Below are 23,912 nucleotides of genomic sequence, written 5' to 3'. Positions count from 1 at the left end.
AACATGACACCTGGATGGAAGGTGGGAGAAGAAGAGCCTAGATATCTCTAGGTCAGACCCTGATTGCCCCTCCTCTGGGAGTCTGCAAATAATGGCTCATTATCATATTACTATAAAGAATAGAAATAATATACAAATCAATCACAACAAAGGGAAAAATATTAACTAATGTCTACAACAGGAAATAATTATTTGCACAATCGAGAATTACATACATTGTTTTTTATGCTTCTGTTGCCTAGGCTTATTATGCTCTGATTTAAGTATCTGGTGAGTCTGTAGTGCTGTATTTACCAGGAAGCCCCATGGTCATTGCTGCTGCTGCTGCTGCTAAGTTGCTTCAGTCGTGTCCAACTCTGTGCGACCCCATGGACTGCAGCCTATCAGGCTCCTCCATCCATGGGATTTTCCAGGCAAGAGTACTGGAGTGGGGTGCCATCGCCTTCTCCATCATGGTCATTACCTATGATAAAAGCAAACACTAAGAGGCACCCAGTGCTTCTCCAGTGATCCAGTGGGTAAAGAATCTGCCTGCAATACAGGAGACACAGAAGACGTGGGTTGGATCCCTGGGTCGGGAAGATCTCCTAGAGGAAGTAATGGCAACCCACTCCAGTATTCCTGCCTGGAGAGTCCCATGGACAGAGGAGTCTGATGGGCTACAGTCCATGAGGTTGCAAAGAGTTGGACACGACTGAGCAACTAACGCACAAGAGGCACCCAAGTCTAGAGCAACACATAAAACATTCTGAAAAGGTTTACTGCATGGGATAATGTAGGTAAAGTCCTTGGCACAGTACCTGTCAACCCCTTCTACTGGTTATAGATATTAGCCAGCTTTCAGCTTGAGCTTTGATAGATGTCTCTTCAAATTATACCAAAGATCAAAACTGCATGACCAGAAATGACCTTAACTGTTATCCAGCCTGACCCCATACGTCTGAGGTTAGGTCGCCTGATTTAGCTAAAGCTCATACCAGTCAAATCCCATTATGATGAACTACACAGGACATGCAAGCAATGGAATTTTATTAGACAGTTAGAAATCACATTAACTCCAGCTCTAGCAGACGTAAATGTCCAGGCTTTCCACAGTGTGTTAGCAAGAAAAAAGAATCCTTTGGCACATCCCAGAAGAAGGGGGTGTATTCACACAGCCTCACCCCCACATCTTTCCCTGAGCTCTTTGCTATTTGCATGTGGTGTAAAGTTTGTGCAGTTGCTATGAATATCTTTTTTTCCATTGATGGGACTGACTGGAGCACTTGAAATAGGCAAGCTGAAGGGATGCTTGATGGCAGAATAATAGAGCAGTGAAAATGTCAGCTGTGCCTCATTGCAGCTCTCTTTTTCACCTTTTCTCAGAATACAGAGTCAGGAATTTTCACTAAAGAGTAGGACTTAAATAAGAATCAATGAATGTCCACAGTCTGGGTGTGACAAACCTGTTTTTCCCTGGACCCTTACCATGCAATCAAGGTAGCAAATGTTGTGGCTACTTATTCTCCGTTCCTCTTCTCACCCTCTCAACCTTTCCAAAAACGAAACCGCCTTTGGACCACGAGTCCTCAACATCCCAGAGCAGGACTGGGAGAACAGATGCGTAGAACACAAACAGAATGCACCAAGATCAGCTTCTAGGAAGAGATTGCTGGAAGTCTCTCCCACTATCCAGAGAAATAATTCCAAATCCAGGAACAGCAAGAAAAAAGAGGAGAAAACTTCTCCTTTTCTTCAGAGCAACACATGCTAGCACTTTACTGAGTCTGGCATGTGTCAGCATTTCCAAAGTAAACCCTGTTTTCTTTAGATGAAAGAGATAAAAAAAAAAAATAGACTAAGAATTCAGTCCAATGAAAACTGCTTTGGTCATTCACATGCAATAAGCTGTGGAAGCAAGAAGAAAAAAACCAATTGCCTCTGATTTATTTATTCATTCATTTGTCCATATCCTTTCCTGATAATGTAAAAAAAGGACATCTTCTATAATTTGCAAGTCATTAATTTTTTCAAAGGAAAAATAACCAAGCCTCCCACTGATTGCCCAGCATATTGGCACAGGAAGTACATATTTAATTAATTATCCTGTTGCATGTAGAATTATGTAAGGGAAAAGGGGGATTGATTTTTCCCATCAAATGTTTCACCCATATTTCCAACCAGGAGACCACTATAATACTGTGAAGTATGGTAAATTTGGGATCAGTCATTATGTTTAAGTAACACAAGGCTTTACCTTACTGGGTGCTTTATTTCTTAATCCCATTTTATTATTTTTTTGCACATCTTGAATATTTCATACTAAATATTGTTAAATCTTCAAATCTTCTACAATAGTTTTCTATTCTGGGCTGTTCAGAGCTGAGAGTAGAGAAGGAAAGTTGGAAATGCCAAAATATAATTGCAATAAAGAGCAGAAAATAAAGAGACCAATTTTGGAAGAATGTTTAAAGTTTTAAACGTATGCCAAATAATTGAGATCTATTATAAGAGGACTGACTTCTATTATGAGCTCCATATATGCACAGTTACTGAAGTATTCTGAACACCTGTTGAAATCAGGTGTTAACAGTCAAATAAAAATCACCAGGCACACCTGTCAAGTGCATCTTTTGACCAGCTCCTTTGAATTTCCTTGCATAATCCCCCCTCCATTACAGAATCTTAAACTAGAGCTTTATCCCTAAAATTTTGGGGTTGTGGCTTTGGCTTATAATCCCCAGTATTCCAGGGAGATGCTGTAAAAGGCCCAAGTCTTGCAGCCAGGAGCTGTGCCTTTCCCTTTGAACCACAACCTCTAATCCCCATCTTTTCTCATTGCCAAGAGGAACCTGCCTTGCTCATCCCATCTTTCTGCAGTGACATTAGAGCCAACCGTTCTGTCCCCAGCCCTCATAGAGAAGAGGAGAGGAAAGATGGTCCCTATAACTAAGTTTCAGTCCTAATTCCCAACCTCCTTAGAGCCCAAGTCTGCCACCACCTCCCTGTTCTCAAGTGCATATGTCTATCCCAAACTCCTCATTTATCCCTCTTTATAGAAGTAACATTTCTATTAAAGCTCTAAAGAAATAGGATTCTGAAATTTGATACCTCATTTATTTCATTTCTGACTACCCTTAGACCAACTGGTTTTACTTCCGTCCAACTGCACAACACAAACCCCATGCGAGCTTCCCAGGAGAGGCAGCCACCCCTCCAAAGCCTGCCTGGGCATCTGCGCCCGGGAACGCCTGCTTTACTGGTCTGACTCTGTAAGACGAAAATCTTCCCTCAGCTCCACCAGAACTAACAGGTGGCATGGCTGGTCTCTTTTGGTACATAGGCGTAAACATCTTCAAAATAACCTTTTCCTTTACACAGTGCCAATTAATTACATGTTGCTGTAATATGTCCCAGCCAAAGATGGAAGGGAGAGACCAAAAGACAAAAGGATCAATGGACGAGAACAATGACGAGAGGTCACACTCTCCTACCTTCACCTGACGACCCCGAGAGATCAATGATCACATACACTCTTCCTTCTGGCTCCAGATCAATCTGCAATTAAGAAAATGACAGTAACTCTGTTAGTGCATCATGGGGGCAACCTGAGAGTTCATGACACTTCCAACCCAAACTGCTAAAACCTAGAGTCACAGCTCCATTCAATCCATCAACCTGCAACATGAAGAGTGCTGGGTGAATTAGGGATGAGGTAGAATCAGCATTTATGGAATGTCTACTACGTTCCAGATGCACTAATGATGAGGTTTGCTACATCCCCAACAGGCAGTGCCATCCCATGGGTTCTCAACTGGAAGCAGTTTTGCTGCACAAGCAAAACGTGACACAAGGAATTGCACAGGGACACTTGACACAAGGAACACTTATGGGGGGGACACAAAAATATCTGGAGACATTTTTGATTGTCGTTACTGAAGAGGGAGTGGTGCTATTGGCATCTAGCAGGTGGAGGCCAGGGATGCTGCTAAACATCCTGCAGCAGACAGGACAGCCCCCACAACAAAGGATTATCCAGCCCCAAATGCTGACAAAGTCAAGGTTAACAAACTGTGTTATCTCATTTCACAGGTAAGGAAACTGACCTCACCATTCCAGGGTAAATGGCAATGCTGAGATTCAATGCCAAGACTGTCTCCAGAAGCCCCTATCCTTTATACGACACAAATTGCTCATGGGAGATTAAAAAACAAAAAAGGCAAAAGACATTATTCCCACTCTCAAGGTGTTTATAATCTCATTGGGAAGTTAAAAAAAAAAACAAACAAACAACAGAGAACAATGCCAAACCCAGCTTAATCATGAGGAACAGAAATTAACTGATATAAAGTATTCTGGTGAACCTGAAATCAGTATAAAAGAGCAGCCTGGGCAAGAAAGGGAAGGCATTCCAGATGAAGGCAACATCATAGGCAAAGGCTGGGCATGTGAGCGGGGCTCGTGCAGGACTGAAGGACCCCATGCTCAAGGGTGTGCTGGCACCTGTGTTTGGCAAACCCCAGCCTCTACCAGGGTTGGGAAAAAGCCAGTCCTACTAAATTCTCACCACCAACCTTCTCCACCCACCCTCATACCCTCGTTCCCCACCTCCCAATCCAGCAAGCTACTTCTATACAGAAGCAGGCTGATGAGCAAGGTCAGAGGAGCTGGGCCTCTTGTAGTCAATATCCTTCCGAGGTCTGAGCTGTCCTTACAGAGAGTGTGTTCTCCATGAGAGTAGCGACTCTGGAAACCCTGGATCACCAAGTAACCCTGGTAGCCACCCCCGCCTTCCATCTGCCTGTGCAGAGTTCCAGTTGGCTCAGTCGTGCCAGGCTGGACTCCTCAACAAGCTGTGAGTCTCTTGAGGGAAGGACCTACTAGCCCCTCCCTTTTTTGTCCATGGTCCAGCAAAGAGCAGGCACATATTTAGCAAGTACTACTTAGGAAGGGTCAGCCTGGTGAACACCTCCTCCTCCTCCAAGGTCAAGATCAGCTATTGCCTCCATTCTGAAGCTTTTCCAGATATTCCCAAGTCAGAATGAATTACTCTTGTGTTCTCATAGTACACACACATATCTCAATCACGGCCCCTTATCAAGCTATAATACACTGTCAGTATGTCTCTATCGTCAGCCTGACAGAGACTCTGACAATCCTCTTTGCACTCCCAGTGTTTAGCTTACTGTCTGCTGGTCAGGAGACACACCCAATAAACCTCTGCAGAAGTGGGGAAAGGCTCTGTGTCCCAGAGCCTATTCTGGGATTATTCACTCCTTCAAGCCCCTTCCCTAGGCAGGAAGGAAGGTAGGTCATTTGTACTAAAATGATATTCCAAAGAGGCACGAGGGGAAGAAGAGGTAGCTATATACCCGGAGCACCGGAGACTGACTCTGAGGTAAAAACTCACGGTGAACTAATGCTGTTTGGGTCCCTGCCCCCAACATCTCGCTCCACTCCTAATCCACATTCCCTGAGCCATGTGTGAGCCCCACTTTCTTTCCTGACTCAGCCTTTCAGTGGTTGAGAGGGATGACAGTTTCCCTCAGAATTTCAGTTCCACCCACAGGGGTCTTTGATGCCCCTCCCTGCCCCAGATGAGGCCCCTGTGATCTTTTAGGCACACTCTCAGGGCAGGGAGGGAGGGAGGGCAGAAAGCTCTCAGGTAGCTCCACAGGGCCCACTCACTGAGCTTGAGATCTTGAGTTCGGGGTCCAATGGGAGCCAAATACCACACTGATGATGCCAGGAGATGACTCTCTGCACCCCTTCTGCCCCAAGAGCCCATGATTTCAGGTTTTTGGATAAAGAAAATGTTCTCCAGCATTCTTACCACTAGTACTGTCCCCTGCCACAAGCATAACCTGGGCCCTGCAGCGAATTACAAACAGGAAAACCATCAGTCGACTCCACTGAACAGAATCCAACCAAAATCCCGTCCCTGCCACAGTTCAAAAGTCTCAGGGGCCCCCTTGTCCAAAAGCATGGAATTTAAATAATGTATGCCTCTTAGAGATTAGATCATTCCTATTAAACCCTGCCGGCAAAATGAAACACTTTCTCATATCCTCCAAGTCAAAGATTTCCCACGACTGTGTATTTCATTGGCAAAGTACAATGGTATCTGAGAAAAGCAGGGAGGGAGACAGCGAAGGAATGAGATGGGCCGCGTGGCCTATTGGAAGGCAGGCTGCATGCCTATCTTTGCAAAAGGGGAGTGAGAGCTTGTGTCAAGGGGGAACAGGTCATTGATGATAAAATGTATTAGGATATTAACATTCAAGATAGCAATCAGAAACCATTTTAGCACCCACTGCTGCTTCAATGCCGATGAACTGCATTTCTAAACAGAAAAATAGAAATTAAGCTATTAAACATGCCAAGAGCAACAAAGAGCTTTGCAGCCTGGGCAGATGGCCGCGGAGTGCTGGCTGAGCCCCAAGCAAGCTCAGTGAGGAGGCTCTGAGAATCCATCCAGAGTGGTGTGACTTCGACGTGGATGACTGGAAGGGTTATCTGGTATAAAAAGGGGTGGAATGCGTTGCAACTTCATGGCCAAATTAGCTTAATCACAAATTCTGGTCCCAATTACGTGGTGCGGATAATGAAGCAATGTAAGTGCCCAGCCCTGCAAAACCCCTGCAACCTGAAAGCCAGCATCACCACCAGGCAACTGGCACTACATAAAAGCAGGCCTCCTCCCGCCGCCCAACCATTCCCAGAGTTTCTTCTCAGTTCTTTCTCGCAGGCTTCAGGTTCCTCCCAATTCTCCCAGAGGCAACCCCATTTGTCAAATCGCCTTGAATCTCATGCCTTTATTTGATACACTTTCCCAGATACTATCTCCGTTTTTGACTATGATTCTCTTTCAACCTTCAGCTGAGGCCAGAAGCAAAGCAGTAGAACCGTGGGGGAGATAAACACAACCTTTAGAGTCAGATCAGGACTGAATCCCAGTTTTGTCACTTACAGGTCAGTCAATTATGTATTCTCTTTGAACCTCAACCTCTATCTCTTCATCTGTGAAACAGTTTGCTGTGAAAATTCCACAAGACGCACATACAAAGCCCTTGGCACTTAGGAGCTACTCAGTATATAGTGGTTAAGAGTGAATTTGCTGGCTCTCCGGCCTGAAGCAAGAAACTGCCTCCTCTAAGCTTCAGAGCGCTCCTCAGTAAAATGGAGCCAATAACAGGTCCTGTGACAGGCTGTCCTGACGTAAAATGCGAAACCTATGTACAGTTCATAGCATGGTGCCTGGCCCAGAACACTCAGTAATTGTTGCTGCTACTGTTATTAAAGGCTTCCCAGGTGGCTCAGTGGTAAAGAATCTAGCTACCAATGCAAGAGATGCAGGAGACTCGGGTTTGATCCCTGGGTCAGGAAGATCCCCTGGAGGAGGAAATGGCAACCCACTCCACTATTCTTGCCTTGGAAATCCCATGGACAGAGGAGCCTGGTGGGCTAGAGTCCATGGGGGTCACAAAACAGTCAGACACAGCTTAGTGACTGAGCCCGATGACAGTTATCATTCAAAAGTCAAGTATTTAAATTTGCTACTTAATCCGATGTGATGTTCTTTCTACCATATCAAACTCTCCGTCCACCCCCCACCCCCGCTACAAAGCATTTTCTTGCCCAAAGTTGATGTTATTTTATGTATTCCAGTACATCTGATGATTTTACAGTGCTTTGAGTTATCAGATGTAGAACCAAGGTGAGAATGTTGCACCCTCCCCTGGCAGGAAACCCAGGGGCAAAAAATGGCTATAGCCCCTGTTCATCAGAGGGTCATGAGGTGATTATGAGATAAGAAGTGGAGGATGACCACATATTGTCTCTACTAGGCCTGGGACACTGTATTGAGTTTTTTACCTGAATTAGTTCACCTAATCTCTTGTGAGGGCTTCCCTAGTGGCTCAGACGGTAAAGAATCTGCCTGCAATGCAGGAGGCCCAGGCTTGAGCCCTGGGTCAGGAAGATCCCCTGGAGAAGGGAATGGCAACCCACTCCAGTATTCTTGCCTGAAGAATCCCATGGATAGAGGAGCCTGGGGGCTACAGTCCACGGAGTTGCAAAGAGTCAGACACAATTGAGCAACTAAACAACAACAACAATCTCCCACACATATGCCCCACTTTTCAGATTGAAAAACTTGGGTTCAGAAAACTTTCAGTGGGATTCCCACACAGTGCTGCTGCCTCGAGCACACAGGAGAGATGACTTTGATAGGGTTCCATCTCAAGCCCCGTCCAGCCCAGAATGGGCAGCCTCTGGCTGTCCTCTGTGGGTGTCCTTCTCAGGTACAACTGACCTGAATACCTCGTCTATCCTCTGCTTCCCCCACTTGGGGAAGGTCTGGGCATAAACAAGATTTCCATTCCTGCAAATTCGGTACAAAGCAACAGGGAAAGAGCTCAAACCATCGAAACCAGCAAAAAGCCATCTCTGAAAAGCAAAAAGACCTGCAGGCACTCTTTTGGATGGTGCCTGACCCTTCACAAAGTCCTTCACAAGCATTATTCATTGATTCCTCACAATTAACCTGTAAGGTAACAAGTATTATTAGCAACATTGTAAGGATGAGAAAACTGAAGTTAAGGAAGATAAACAGGCTAGTGAGAGCACACACAGCTGCAGGGGCAGCGTTCACACGGTGGTCTCTGGGGGCCAGTCCTCCGGAGCTGAACAGCGGGGGATGAGCGGCAGAGTCAGAACCTGCCCCCTCAGCTCCCGCCTCTCAGCAACCTCTATTCCTCCCACCACACCACACCTGTCCAGCAAGAACTCTGACCACTGGGCTAGCACCCCACCCACGCAGCCGCTTTAGCTGTCACTGCTGCGTGCACCGTGCATGCCTACGTTTGGGGGCAATGGGGCTTGAGACAAAGGAGGTAAAAAATTCACAGTCAAGCTTCCTCCTAACCATAGGCTCCACTTTCACTGAAGACCTCGAGGCAAACCTCTCCTTAGAACAGCCCACAAGGGTCACAGAGGCCCCATCTGAGTTTCATTTCCTTTTCCATCTGTTGTTAGGCACTAGGGCCTGAAAAGAAGCAAAAGGGAGAGAGTGGGTCAGAATCCAGGAAGGAGAAGGAGGCTGCACCGCCCCTGTTACACCAATTAAGTCCTAGATAATAGACTGTTTCTTGTATTTCCTGGAGGAGGGTGGGGAGTGAGGGAGGAGGAAGTGGGAGGAAGGAGGGAGAAGACTCAGGGTTTCTTTCTGAGGCAGAGGACCCACTTCCCAAGGCCTGCATCCTCTTTACTGCTGGCTCTTCTCCCCTGGAGACCCCCTGGACACACTACCATCCCTAGAGGCACTGGGCACGGAAGAGGCAAGCCAGATCTAGCAGGAGATCTTCACGCAGCAGGTGGCCTGCCTCCTAGCCACTGCTTCTGGAAGGCAGTAAACGTGGAGACCACAATGGCTGCTCTCAAGCAGCTGCTGGGTGCTGATTTTGGAGTTAGCAGCCAATTAAACTAAAGACTCATTAGAGGAGTTTGCTGCTAGCTTGATGGGTAGAGAGCACCGGCTGGTTAAAAAGCAGAGGTTACACATGTAATTAAATATTTTTAAGAGTTCCACTCGGTTCACAGGCTTCCAACAGTACTTACTTTCATGAAATAAGGGGAAAAGAGGATGGCTTCTATCTCAAACACCTTCCGTGGTAGTGCAAAGATATTATGCAGACTTTCGTGTATATCCTGCAGGGCAAAATTCCGCCTGTCCAGCCCACTGGAGGGATTTAATAATATTTATAAACGTTGGCGCAGTGGATGAAAAGAGGATCTGTACAACTGAATTATGGAGATTATTTACTTGGGAAGCCATCACATAACCACGTACATGCGTGCTCTGTCATGTCTGACCCTTTGCGACCCCATGGACTGTAGCCTGCCAGACTCTGCTGCCCATGGAATTTTCCAGGCAAGAATACTGGAGTGGGTGGCCATTTCCCACTCCAATATTCCCCACTCCAGGGAATCTTCCCAACCCATGCATCGAACTGATGTCTTCTGTATTGGGAAGCCATCAAGCTGTACACGAATGTTCCTAGTGGCCTCATTCATAAGAATCAAATGCTGGAAACAACCCAAATGTCCAAGAACAGATCAACGAATAAGTAAACCAGGCCGCATCCATACGATAGACTTTTACTCAGCAGTAAAGAATGAACTCCTGGTACACACAACAAACCGAATGCTACGGGAAAGAAGCCAAATACAAAAGAGTACATACTCTATGATTCAATTTACATAATGTTCTAGAATAGGCAAAACGAATCTATCATGACAAAAAGACTATCAGTGATCTCCTGGAGGTGGAAATGAGAACTGGATTCAATGAGGCATAGAGGATGACTGAATGATTTTGAGTTTTGTATTTTACAATGGTAAAGTAAATATTCAATTTTTTAAAAAAGAGGCACAGAAGAACTTTTGGGGAAGATGAAACTTTTCTATATGTTGATTAGGTGGTGGTGACATGAATGCATACATTTGTTAAACCACATCAAGCCACACACTTCAAACGGATGCGTTTTCTTGCATGTAAATTATACCTTAATAAAGTCGTTTTCAAAAAAGGAAAAGAAGACATCATTTCACATAAGGATTGCTCTACAATTTTTCTTTAAATAATAAATCATCTTCCCACCCTCAGGGCATTTAAAATTTCATATTCCATTTTTAAAAATAAAAGGGTTCATTCAGAGTTTTTCAAGAACACATCTGTCACCCAACATAATGTACACCTACCTGTGTAGGCATATATTCACACACCCACCCACGTGTGCAAAACACTCACAGCCACCTTCTCTTGTCTTTCTGTGATCAAAATACAGTAATAGCAAGAAAAACATCCAAAATGTAGGTTCTCTGCTGAATTATTTAAATCTGTCTTTCTGTGTGGGGATCTCAATTTCCTCGTATGCAAAACAAAACAAAAAAAATAGGCCAAATGTTCTAGAATGGCTTTTAATGACCTCAAGGACCTAAATATCCATGATCAGGAGACACTTGAATAAATCATGGGAAATCATTCAGTAGGTGACTATGCAACCCTATAAAAAGAAGGAAAAGATCTAAATGGATTGACCTATATGAAACTATCTCTGGGTTATAGTAAGTGGGAAAAAATATAGTGTAATGGGTATATTATGCCAGGCTATCATGTGAATAAAATGGGTGATCATATGGGTATACAAACACACACACACTCATACTCGTTAGGCAGAGATTCTCTCTAGAAAGAGGCTTAATCAACAGGAATAGAAACTATAGTATTGAGGGGCCAGAAATCAGAAAAGGAGCATTATTCCTTACTCTATGGTCTTTTGAACCATTTGACTTTTAAAATCATGTTCCTAACCTGTTTGCAGGGCAGGAATAGAGATGCAGACCTAGAGTACGGACTTGTGGACACAGTGGGGCAAGGGGAGGGTGGGACCAGTTGAGAGAGTAGCATTGATATATATATATATATACCGCCATGTGTGAAATAGCTAGCTAGCAGGAAGCGACTATATAGCACAGGAGTGCAGCTCAGTGCTCTGTGATGGTTTACAGGGGAGAGATGGGGGATAGGAGGGAGGCTTAAGGAGGAGAGGATATATGTATACACATGGCTGATTCACAATTTGTACAGCAGAAACTAACACCACATTGTAAAGCAATTTTACTCCAACTGAAAAAAACCGTGTCCTTGTGTGAACTTGTCACAATATTTAAGTCAACACCTTTTTTCACTACCTATTTCTAACCTCCAGTCCCCCGGAGAGTAGCTTGCTTCCGCTCCCAGACACATCTTAAATAAACGCCCCTCAAAACTGGCTGACACATTGCTTGCCCATCGGCCATAACCAGGTCCTAGATACCAACAGCAGCAGCCACATCTCTGTGTGGAAGCCCTGTTGGCTGAACTGGAGGCCTGTTACAGATTCCAGCTCCCCACCGGCCACAAAAACGGAGTCAACTCAGTTAGCACCTGCTTCCTCTTTTCAACAGGCTCAGAAATAGACCCAGAGAGCTGGCTCCCTCTGATGACAGAGGTGGCTAAAAACAAATAAGTCTGTGTATATAGATGCTTTCCTGAGCTGAGAAAACATCCATAAGTGCCAAATCTAATGCCAAGGGGGTGCGATGGCTTACAAAGTGTCTCCAGGTCAGGGTGTCATCCTCCTCTCTTCTTTCAGGGATGACAGTGTATGTGTAAACCATGAGGAGATGCTAAATGCAAACAGTAGGAAATGCAACCACTTACCCCCAGTATTTTGAAGTGAAAAATACTCACCACCCATCTGCACTTTGCATTTTGCTTTACAATGCTCTCTCTCACTGCATAAACTTGTATCCATGTGTTTTATTCCATGTTTCCTGATTTTCACACTAAGCCAATCACAGTGAATAAGTGTCAAGGCTCTGAAGCTGGCCTAACCCCAGCTCTGCCTGTCACAAGCTGTGTGGCCCCTGCTTCAATTTCTTCACCTACACATTTAGAATGTCAGTGTGACCTGTTTCGGAGTGTTGTGAGGATCAAATGAGAGGGTAAAGCACTTGGAGCTGGGCCTGACACACTGCTAGAATCCTCTCAATGTCAGCTGTCAAGTCGTTAGGGTTATTGCCTGCCTAGACTTTGAGACCCTCTGGGGAAGAGTCACATGTCCCTTTTAGGGGGAGGAGGGGTCCACAGTTCTTGATCCAGGACTGGGCTCATGGCAGGGATTCAGTAGAGACTCCACCTGGAATTCAATGGATCCACGTAGAACAGAGCCAAGCCTTAGTAAGGAGCTCAAGATTGTGCAACCAGAAAATTTATCTCCAGACCAGGGACTTTTCTGTCTCTATAATATCACAACTTAGTAGGACCTTCACCAATGGCTCACAAAGGTGTTCAGTTCCTGACTCCCTTCAAAACCTAAGACATTATAACTGTTATTTAACACTTTGAGAGTCTCAAAAAGAGAGACTCTTTTATTCATGCTAATAATCACAAGTCTAATAAACACCCTTTACTGAGCACTTCACAAATGTTATCTGGATGAGAGAGAGTCTTATCTTAACCATTTCAGGAATGAGAAAACAGATTCAGGGATTTCAGTGGCTTGCTCACATCCTCACAGCTTGAAGAAGGGGAGCCTGCATTAAGGCAGGGCTCTCCAACTCCCTATCCAATGTTCCTGTTACCTTGGGCCCAATCAAAGGTAAGGACTCAAGGAGATCTTGGAGAAAGAACACATTGTGAGCTGTTCATGGAGCCCATGCTGTGTGCATGAAGGCAGAGTTGCTTCTTGGGAACAAGAATGATGAAAGTAAAGCTTTTTCATTGCTCTTGGAGTTCATAGTTGAAGGAACACCAATCCCACAGCAAAACCACTAGGAGGTTTGGACTATAAGACACAAACACAGGGCAGGATGCCCAGTTTCAGGGAGTGAATGCCCTCCTAGAAATATTGCTGTATTGAGATTTTCTGTATAACAAGTCTTATTTGCCACTGCTTTGCATCATAGCATCATTAAGTGACTTCCCTGGTGGCTTAGAGGGTAAAGTGTGTGCCTGCCTATAATGTGGGAGACCTGGGTTCGATTCCTAGGTCTGGAAGATCCCCTGGAGGAGGAAATGGCACCCTGCTCCAGTACTCTTGCCTGGAAAATCCCATTGACGGGTAAGCCTGGTGGGCTACAGTCCATGGGGTCACAAAGAGTCGGACACGACTGAGCCACTTCACTTGCATCATATAGTTGGAACCATGCCTGATGAGGAAAAGAAGGGTTTTATAAAAATCACAGAGGCATGAAAGCTAAGATTCATAAGCTACTTTGAAAACACTTGGTTCAAATAAGCAAAGTTATGCAAATTTAACTAAGGGTAAGAATTTTTTTCTTTTGCCTATCAAATTAGGCAAAGTTTCTTTGGGGCTATGTATTCTTGAGTTATTTGTTTATTAAAATATAAACAAAATTAAGTACCATGATGTGTTCAGTTTTTAAAAATCAAAGCTACATGTGAACTTACAATGAGAGGCAGCAGTCTCTTGCCCCATACTCCCCAGAGGGAGCCAATTTTAATAATTTCTATTTGGGTTTTTCTAGCCCTCACTACAGTGTCCTTAAATAATATGTTTATACCTCAATTTCCGGATTTCTTATTTTAGACATTTGCTCTTGCCTTGTTGCTGTGATAGATGAGGATTTAGTTCACTCACCACCTCACTTCACTTTCCTCCCTCTACAAAATAATTACACACTGCAATTCTCAATTCCTTCTCTATTCTTCTCTACAACTGCAAAAAAGCAATCTAAATGTCAATTTCTTGTTTCATCAACTATAGACCATGTCCCTTGACCTTCCACATTCTAACTGGAGACCATGAATACTTCCAGCCCCACCCCTATCCTTCACATGTTTACTGTTCGACTATCAGTGTTGACAGGCATCCCAGGTGGCTCAGTGGTAAATAAGCCAACACAAAAGACACGGGTTCGATCCCTGGAGGAGCAAATGGCAATCTACTCCAATATTCTTGCCTGGAAAATCCCATGGGCAGAGAAGCCACGTGGGCTGCAGTCCATAGAGTCACAAAGAGTTGGACACGACTGAGTCACTAAGTATGCACACATCGATGTTAACAACTGATATTCTTTTCTAACTGTAGTTGAGTCCCATGTTTTGTGTATATGTTGGTTTCAACACTTGAAAATGAAGTCATAGTATTTATGTAAAATTATAACTTTGTAAATGATATCACATATACTTTCTTTTCTATGAGTCCAATGTGACAAGCCATATGCCACTCAATGAAGAATATACCTGGCATCAAATTCAAATGGACTGCTTTTTTTTTTCATTCTACCAATTGCCTTTCTCAGATCCTTAAGTTTCCCCTGGGTTCCCTTTTTTAAGGGTCTGCCCTTCTGGTGACCTTCACTGTCCATTTCTCCCTAATCTGGGCTGACTGCTCTCTGGTCTCCTGCACAGCTGTAGTACATGATTCATTTTCACTGCTCTACTGCATGCAGTCACTGTTGCTGGAATCCATCATCTTCCTTGTTCTGAGTTATTCCCTTGTTTTTGCCAGTAAAGTACATTCTGATTGATATATTGATTAAGAATGCATGGAAAGCCAGCTTTCTAAGACCTTGCATGCCTGTCTTCACACATGATTGATAGTTTAGAGGTTAGATATAGAGTTCTAGGTTAAAAAAAAAATCATTATTAGAACTTTTTTTCTAACATTAATATTGCCAGTGAACTCTAATATCAGCCTGGTTGCTTTTGTTTAGTAGGTGACATTGTTTTGTCTTCATTCTCTGGACTTTTTAGGATCTCACGCCATGATTAGTAACGTGTGGTTAGTAGTCTGCATTGTGGAAGTTTTAGGATCTCTTTTCTATCCTCAGAGTTCTGAAATTCCATGATATGCGCAGGGTATCTTTTGCTTTTTTTTTGATTCATTGTACTTGTTCTTTGGATTTATTGAATTTGTGGGATAGGTTCTTCTCTGTGTCCTTTACTATTGACTTCCTCATTTTCTCCATGAAATTCCTATTATTTGGCGTATTCCACATATTGACCTTCAAACAGTCACTTGCTTTCAGCTGCACATCTCATTTCTGCCTCTGGGGTGACTGAGTCTCCATGCCTGAGCTCCTTGAGGGTTCTGCAGAACAGCTAGCTCTAGGTGGGGCTCTGGTACCCTTCCACACATGTTCTGAGCTGTGGCTCCTTTGTATCTCTATTCCATCCCATGATTGCCACCTGCCTTCTCCTTTATTTTTCCAGAAATTCACTGAAATAGTTTGTTGATGGCATCTTTCTGCTCACTTATTGTTATAAAATTGTATCTCCCATCATTTTACTTTTCTATTATTTAATTGGGACCTTGAGAAGGCAAAGCAATCAACGTATTTGCTCCAAGGCCACCTTGAATGAAAATTCCAAAGATATATCATCTTAAATGATATTATCCAAGAGCAGAGGAGAAATAGACCCCCTTATACACTGCTAATGAAGTGCAAATTGGCACAAAATTTGTAGGGTGATTTGCCATTATATCCTTTGACGTAGCAATTCCATTTCTGGGAATTTATCCCAAATCACACATGTGCAAGAAGATTTAAATACAAGGATCATTATTACAACATTTTGAAGAGTATAAAATTAGAAACTAATTGTCCAATAATAGCAAACTATTTAAATAAATTGTAGCATATTCAAATCATTAGATACCATGCCATTGCAAAAAAAACACAAAAACTTGTAGAATTATACTTAATGGCATGGAAAGATATGCAAAATATGGTATTAAAAATGGAAAGAAAATGAAATGGCAAAGGAATAGGTATACTATGGCCCAATTTTTAAAAAATAAAATGTTATCCACAGAGAGTGAAATAATGTGTGATTTTTCTTTGTGCATATTCATAGCTTTCTAAACTTCATCTTTTCTTCTACTTTCTACTATAACTTTTGTGATTTAAAAAGTCAAACAATAAAATTGTTGCTTGAATGACACTGTGTGGCTCAGTCCCCTCATCTACAGGTAAGGAAACTGAGGCAGAGTAAGGTCAAGCAATCCACTCAGACATCTCAATAAATTATCTATAGCTGAAAATAAAGACACTCAGTTATCCCGATTTTCACTGCAGAATTCCTTAAGTGAAATCATTCAGTCATGTCCGACTCTTTGCAACCCCAAGGACTGTAGCCTACCAGGCTTCCACCTCCTTGGGATTCTCCAGGCAAGAGTACTGGAGTGGGTTGCCATTTCCTTCTCCAGGGGATGTTCCTGACCCAGGGATGAAACCCGGGTCTCCCACATTCCAGGCAGACGCTTTAACCTCTGAGCCACCAGACTTCCTTAAGAATTCCTTAAGGTGCAAGCTAAAAACGGGACAAATTGTGTTCACTTGACATGCTTCTATAAAAGCATAATTTTCTGGTCAAATGTTTCACAGCACTACTCAATCCTAATCACTAGTTACAAGGGGTTAGTAGCTAGGCATATTCCTCATTTGGGGACAGTTAGAACATCTTAAGAGAAGCTTCAGTAGCTCAGCCAAATAGAATGTACTAGTTTCAAAATCATTTGCTTTGATTAAATCTCCTTCTTTGTACGATGACAATACCCTTCCTCCATTTTTGTGGGATGATGTGGCCCACATTTTTATACCTTATATACAGTTAACTTTTAAACTACCTTCCATGTAACAAACTTTCCTACCAGCATAGACTTTGTCAACCAGGTAATGACCAAACACTTCTGCTATGATATAACCATACTGGGCTAACATCTAGCCACGTGGTATCACTATCTTTGTTTTTACAGGCATTCTTAGGAATATATTCTCTCATTTGTCCTCACTGTCCTATAATTTTTTAAAGAAAATTTATAAAAAATGTAAAATGCTGGTTCTAAAAAACCAAGCATAGACCTCAAACACGTAATACAGAGGAAAAGGGAATTTAATAGGCAGGTCAACATCAGTAAAATCTTATCCTCAATTAGAAATTAATCAGTTGACTCTGTTTAATTTTGAAGGAAAACATTAAATTTAAAAAATTTTTAGATTTTGTGCTAAAATAGTAAAGAAGATAAAGTAAGTTTGATACAATTTCTAGTTTTTGGGGATAAAGCCTACCTTAACATGTAACCTAACAAGCATGTGTGAATGTTCAACTGGGCTTTTGCTATAAAGAAATTATTATGTTGGTTTTCAGATACAAAGAATACATAAAAGCAGGAACTATTTATTCTCTGAAAATGAGCAACTCTCCTTAAAATTCTACTTGTTTTCTACACATTTATGAAGTTGCAGGCCTTGTAAAATGAACAGGAAAATACAGTTGGACTCACAAATTAGACATGCATGTGCTGAAGTCCCACCAACATCTGAACTAGAAGGAAAGATATTTCCTGAAGTTCATAGCAAAGGGGATCAGAAAGTTGTCCAAACTTTGAATGCTGGAATAGTTCTGAACCTGTGACTTTCTCTTGTGGACATCAGATTTCCATATATTTTGGACAAGTACAGAAAAGACCTATATCACAAGTATATTGTATTACAGACCATATGAGAGGTGCTCTCAACTCCATCCACTTTGTGAGGATAGTGTAGGGCTATCTTCAATCACTAATTAATAGAGGCAGGAATCGAAATAAGTAGAAGAAAGCACACAAAAAGTCCAAGCACAAAAAAGTCCTCAGATTTTCAAAGGCATCAAAGGAAAATAAAGTTCAAAAATTTTAAGTCTGTCCTTAGAATAGTCAATGCTTTGTTCACTGACCAGAGTAGATGAAACAGAAAACAAGTTTCAGTTAATAGATCTTTTCTAACCTGTTAAACCTTTTGTTGGTTTCCCTTCAGAGTATTTCATGTTTTATTTGTTAAACGGCAAGTAAAAAGTTTGGGTTTGGTGACTTAGTGTTCATTTATCTAAGGTCATCAAGAAAGGCCTTCTTGACATTCAAGGAGTCAGGCCTGCAAATTTCTAGGAGGAAAACAGGAGTGTAACAAGCAGAGGGAAGAGGAAGTGCAAAGGCTGGGAGGTGGGAGAGGACTTGGCCTTCACCAGGGTGGGAGATGGGGAGACAGGAGCAGAGTGAGGAAGGTCACCAGTGACAAGGTCCCAGAGGCGGGGGTGTGGTGAGGGCTGGGCTTTGTCGCTGAGTAGGATGGCAAGAGTGAATGTCGACATTCTAGGAATCAGTGAACTAAAATGGACTGGAATGGGTGAATTTAACTCAGATGACCATTATATCTACTACTGCGGGCAGGAATCCCTCAGAAGAAATGGAGTGGCCATCATGGTCAACAAAAGAGTCCGAAATACAGTACTTGGATGCAATCTCAAGAACGACAGAATGATCTCTGTTCGTTTCCAAGGCAAACCATTCAATACCATAGTAATCCAAGTCTATGCCCCAACCAGTAATGCTGAAGAAGCTGAAGTTGAATGGTTCTATGAAGACCTACAAGACCTTTTAGAACTAACACCCAAAAAAGATGTCCTTTTCATTATAGGGGACTGGAAGGCAAAAGTAGGAAGTCAAGAAACACCAGGAGTAACAGGCAAATTTGGCCTTGGAATACGGAATGAAACAGGGCAAAGACTAATAGAGTTTTGCCAAGAAAATGCACTGGTCATAACAAACACCCTCTTCCAACAACACAAGAGAAGACTCTATACATGGACATCACCAGATGGTCAACACCGAAATCAGATTGATTATATTCTTTGCAGCCAAAGATGGAGAAGCTCTATACAGTCAGCAAAAACAAGACCAGGAGCTGACTGTGGCTCAGACCATGAACTCCTTATTGCCAAATTCAGACTTAAACTGAAGAAAGTAGGGAAAACCACTAGACCATTCAGGTAGGACCTAAATCAAATCCTTTATGATTATACAGTGGAAGTGAGAAATAGATTTAAGGGCCTAGATCTGATAGATAGAGTGCCTGATGAACTATGGAATGAGGTTTGTGACATTGTACAGGAGACAGGGATCAAGACCATTCCCATAGAAAATAAATGCAAAAAAGCAAAATGGCTGTCTGGGGAGGCCTTACAAATAGCTGTGAAAAGAAGAGACGCGAAAAGCAAAGGAGAAAAGGAAAGATATAAACATCTGAATGCAGAGTTCCAAAGAATACCAAGAAGACATAAGAAAGCCTTCTTCAGCGATCAATGCAAAGAAATAGAGGAAAACAACAGAATGGGAAAGACTAGGGATCTCTTCAAGAAAATCAGAGATACCAAAGGAACATTTCATGCAAAGATGAGCTCAATAAAGGACAGAAATGGTATGGACCTAACAGAAGCAGAAGATATTAAGAAGAGATGGCAAGAATACACAGAAGAACTGTACAAAAAAGATCTTCATGACCCAGATAATCACAATGGTATGATCACTGACCTAGAGCCAGACATCCCAGAATGTGAAGTCAAGTGGGCCTTAGAAAGCATCACTATGAACAAAGCTAGTGGAGGTGATGGAATTCCAGTTGAGCTATTCCAAATCCTGAAAGATGATGCTGTGAAAGTGCTGCACTCAATATGCCAGCAAATTTGGAAAACTCAGCAGTGGCCACAGGACTGGAAAAGGTCAGTTTTCATTCCAATCCCAAAGAAAGGCAATGCCAAAGAATGCTCAAACTACCGTACAATTGCACTCATCTCACACGCTAGTAAAGTAATGCTCAAAATTCTCCAAGCCAGGCATCAGCAATATGTGAACCGTGAACTTCCTAATGTTCAAGCTGGTTTTAGAAAAGGCAGAGGAACCAGAGATCAAATTGCCAACATCCGCTGGATCATGGAAAAAGCAAGAGAGTTCCAGAAAAACATCTATTTCTGCTTTATTGACTATGCCAAAGCCTTTGACTGTGTGGATCACAATAAACTGTGCAAAATTCTGAAAGAGATGGGAATACCAGAACACCTGATCTGCCTCTTGAGAAATCTGTATGCAGGTCAGGAAGCAACAGTTAGAACAGGACATGGAACAACAGACTGGTTCCAAATAGGAAAAGGAGTTCGTCAAGGCTGTATATTGTCACCCTGTTTATTTAACTTATATGCAGAGTACATCATGAGAAACGCTGGGCTGGAAGAAACACTAGCTGGAATCAAGATTGCTGGGAGAAATATCAATAACCTCAGATATGCAGATGACACCACCCTTATGGCAGAAAGTGAAGAGGAACTAAAAAGCCTCTTGATGAAAGTGAAAGTAGAGAGTGAAAAAGCTGGCTTCAAGCTCAACATTCAGAAAACGAAGATCATGGCATCCGGTCCCACCACTTCATGGGAAATAGATGGGGAAACAGTGGAAACAGTGTCAGACTTTATTTTTCTGGGCTCCAAAATCACTGCAGATGTTGACTGCAGCCATGAAATTCAAAGACGCTTACTCCTTGGAAGGAAAGTTATGACCAACCTAGATAGCATATTGAAAAGCAGAGACATTACTTTGCCAACAGAGGTTCGTCTAGTCAAGGCTATGGTTTTTCCTGTGGTCATGTATGGATGTGAGAGTTGGACTGTGAAGAAGGCTGAGCGCCGAAGAATTGATGCTTTTGAACTGTGGTGTTGGAGAAGACTCTTGAGAGTCCCTTGGACTGCAAGGAGATCCAACCAGTCCATTATGAAGGAGATCAGCAGTGGGATTTCTTTGGAAGGAATGATGCCAAAGCTGAAACTCCAGTACTTTGGCCACCTCATGCGAAGAGTTGACTCATTGGAAAAGACTCTGATGCTGTGAGGGATTGGGGGCAGGAGGAGAAGGGGACGACAGAGGATGAGATGGCTGGATGGCATCACTGACTCTATGGACATGAGTCTGAGTGAACTCCGGGAGTTGGTGATGGACAGGGAGGCCTGGCATACTGTGATTCATGGGGTCGCAAAGAGTCAGACACAACTGAGCAACTGATCTGATCTGATCTGAGATGGGAAGCCAGAGGCAAGTCTGAGTAGAGCAGTGATGTGCTGTGACTTGCACTTTGACAGGATCTCTCTGGCTATTGTGTGGAGAATAAACCTTGGGGGCGAGATAATAAGCAGGAAGGCCAACTCAGAGGCTGTCATGATAATCCAATTAGAGGTGGAGGCTATCACAATAATCCAGGGAAGATGATAGCATGACTAGGAAGGGACGGGATAGTGGAGGTGAGGGGAAGTGGTCAGTTTCTGAACATATTTTGAAGGTGGAGCCAAAAGGATTCCTAATGGATTAGATGCAGTGCCTGAGATAAAGAGAGGGCTCGAGGCTAGCATGGAGTTGTGGGGCCTGAGCAAAACATGAATCTGTCCTTGACCAAGCAGGAGAGGACCAGGAAGGGGGCAGGGCAGGCGTGGACATCCAGAGCAGAGTTTGGACAGATATGGCTGGAGACACCTCTGAGACAGACAAGGGCGAGGGAAAGTCCAAGCTTAAGATCTGAATTCAGAAGTCCCTAGCAGAGAGGCAGTACAGAGCTAAAACCCCCGACCCACAGTCCTGACATCCAAAATGCTCTAAAAATTAGACTTTTGAAATTTGAGTCAAAATCCTTTGGCCACAAACCTTGACCCAAGCTGACACATGGCTATTTATTGTCTCTGCTTATTCCACTTAGTGTGAAAATTTATACAATTGTGTTATAGAAATATTAATTTGTTCGATCATAAAGGACTGCCCCAGAATCTGCTGGGGTTATTATGGAATATACAGAATAAATTCTAGAAAACACAAAATTCTGAATTTCTAAATAAATCTGGGCCTTGAGAGGGCTGGATAAGGGATGAGGATCTGTAGATTGGGCCATAAGAACAGAGAGATTGGGAAGATGAGAGGGACCAGCCCAGGTGCCTGAAAGACCTCCACACAGGCCCAGCCTCGCCTGCCCCGGGTGGATTCTGCTTTGATTTCATTCCTTCCTTCCTCCAAACCACCACACCAAACATGCACATTCATCCCAGACTTGTGGCAGATTTTTAGGCCTTGATTTTTAGCTTTCTCTGTGTCTTCAGAAGAGAGGGTCAAAACTCTTTCTATCCACCATCCCCGCCCCACCCCTACACCCCCATACACAGTAGTTTTTTAAAAGCCTGACGTGACGTTGACTTCATGTATCACTGAACTTGCTGTATCTGTTACAAGGTGGGGTTCATGTCAGGGGCCTCACAGGTGGCTCAGTGGTAAAGAACCTACCTGCCAATGCAGGAAACACAGGAGATAAGAGTTCAATCCCTGGGTCAGGAAGATCCCCTGTAGGAGGAAATGGCGACCCACTCCAGTATTCTTGCCAGGATAATCCCATGGACAGAGGAGACTGGAGGGCCACAGTCCACGGGGCCACAAAAGAGTCAGACATAACTGAGTGGCTGAGCAGGCACACACACGCATGGGGTTCATGTGGCGAGGAAAAAAATGTAGAAAAATTGAAATAATGCTTGAAGTTAGCATAAAGGCATTTCCTGTTTCTGGGAAGCCTATCTGCCTGCTGCTGTTTCTCTAACAGATTGAGTATCCCTCCCCCGACCATTAAACACCCTGACTCCAAATTCAGTCAGGACATAGTGGAAGAAGACTTGCAATGGGCACCGCACTCCCAGGCCTGTTGCAAGAAAACAATGGAGCAAGATGCTGGGTGCCAGAATCCCCTGAGCAATGTGCTCTCTTGGACTGCAGACAAGCAAGATCCCCACAGGGGAACTCTTGTGTGTTCTGAGGCAAGACACAGGAAAAGGTTAAGAAGATTTAGAATCACAGCCAGGTAAAGTTGAGGCTGACATAGCTACTGTTACGGAAGCTGTTATTCCCATGTTTATTCTTGTGTATAAATGGTCTAGAGTGGGCAGCTCAGCTGGAGATAAGTTAAACTGTCAGCAATTAAAAATAAAAACGAAAAGGTATTTCCACCCACCAGTGCATCCAGCATACCAATGGACCCAGGTTCTGTTGCCTTTGCAGGCCCCATGACTCCACCTCCTTCACCTACTTTTCTTGCCCCAGATGCAGCTTCTTAGGAAAACCTCTATATTGACCTAAATTGTTGGCCCATTCAACTTCTAAGGAAGGAAAAAAAAAGAAAAATAGACAAGAAATCTCTACCAGAAATTCCAGGAGCCCCATCATTCATAAACAGATGAGCAACATTCAATGAATAAGAAAAATCCCCCATAGAGCAGGGGGTGCCAATAATTAAATATTAATTGGAAAATTGGTCATTGGTTATGATGACTGTTGAAACTGGCTGGTGCATATAAGAGAATCCATTATTCTATGCTGTCTACTTCTATATGTATTTGAGATAAAGAGATAAAGAAGAGGAAAAGGAGAAGGGAAGAAAAGAGGAAAAGAGGAAGGGAGGGAGGAAGTAGAGAACTTCAATATCCCACCTGGGCTTGTGGTCCACAGCTCATCCTAGCCTTTCTTAAAGACCTT

General features: G+C 43.2%; 1 protein-coding gene across 6 annotated transcripts in view; it reads right to left on the bottom strand.

Annotated features, from left to right (window-relative positions):
• The window catches only part of PRKCE (protein kinase C epsilon), a 546,248-nt gene that overhangs the window by 328,947 nt on the left and 193,389 nt on the right, over positions 1 to 23,912 (bottom strand). For 2 of the 6 annotated variants that reach the window (XM_055539989.1, XM_055539990.1), the window contains one exon: positions 3,474 to 3,537. In XM_055539989.1, coding sequence (XP_055395964.1) covers positions 3,474 to 3,537 — 64 coding nt within the window. Of the gene's footprint in view, positions 1 to 3,473; positions 3,538 to 9,223; positions 9,243 to 9,288; positions 9,560 to 9,597; positions 10,577 to 23,391; positions 23,561 to 23,912 lie in introns of those variants that run through there. The other 4 variants (XM_055539991.1, XM_055539992.1, XM_055539993.1 and 1 more) reach the window with 4 other exon arrangements.

This window comes from Bubalus kerabau, chromosome 11 (genome assembly GCF_029407905.1).
Source record: "Bubalus kerabau isolate K-KA32 ecotype Philippines breed swamp buffalo chromosome 11, PCC_UOA_SB_1v2, whole genome shotgun sequence".
Taxonomy (NCBI): domain Eukaryota; kingdom Metazoa; phylum Chordata; class Mammalia; order Artiodactyla; family Bovidae; genus Bubalus; species Bubalus kerabau.
Note: the sequence above shows the minus strand (reverse complement) of the source record. Positions and strands in the feature narration are given on the sequence as shown.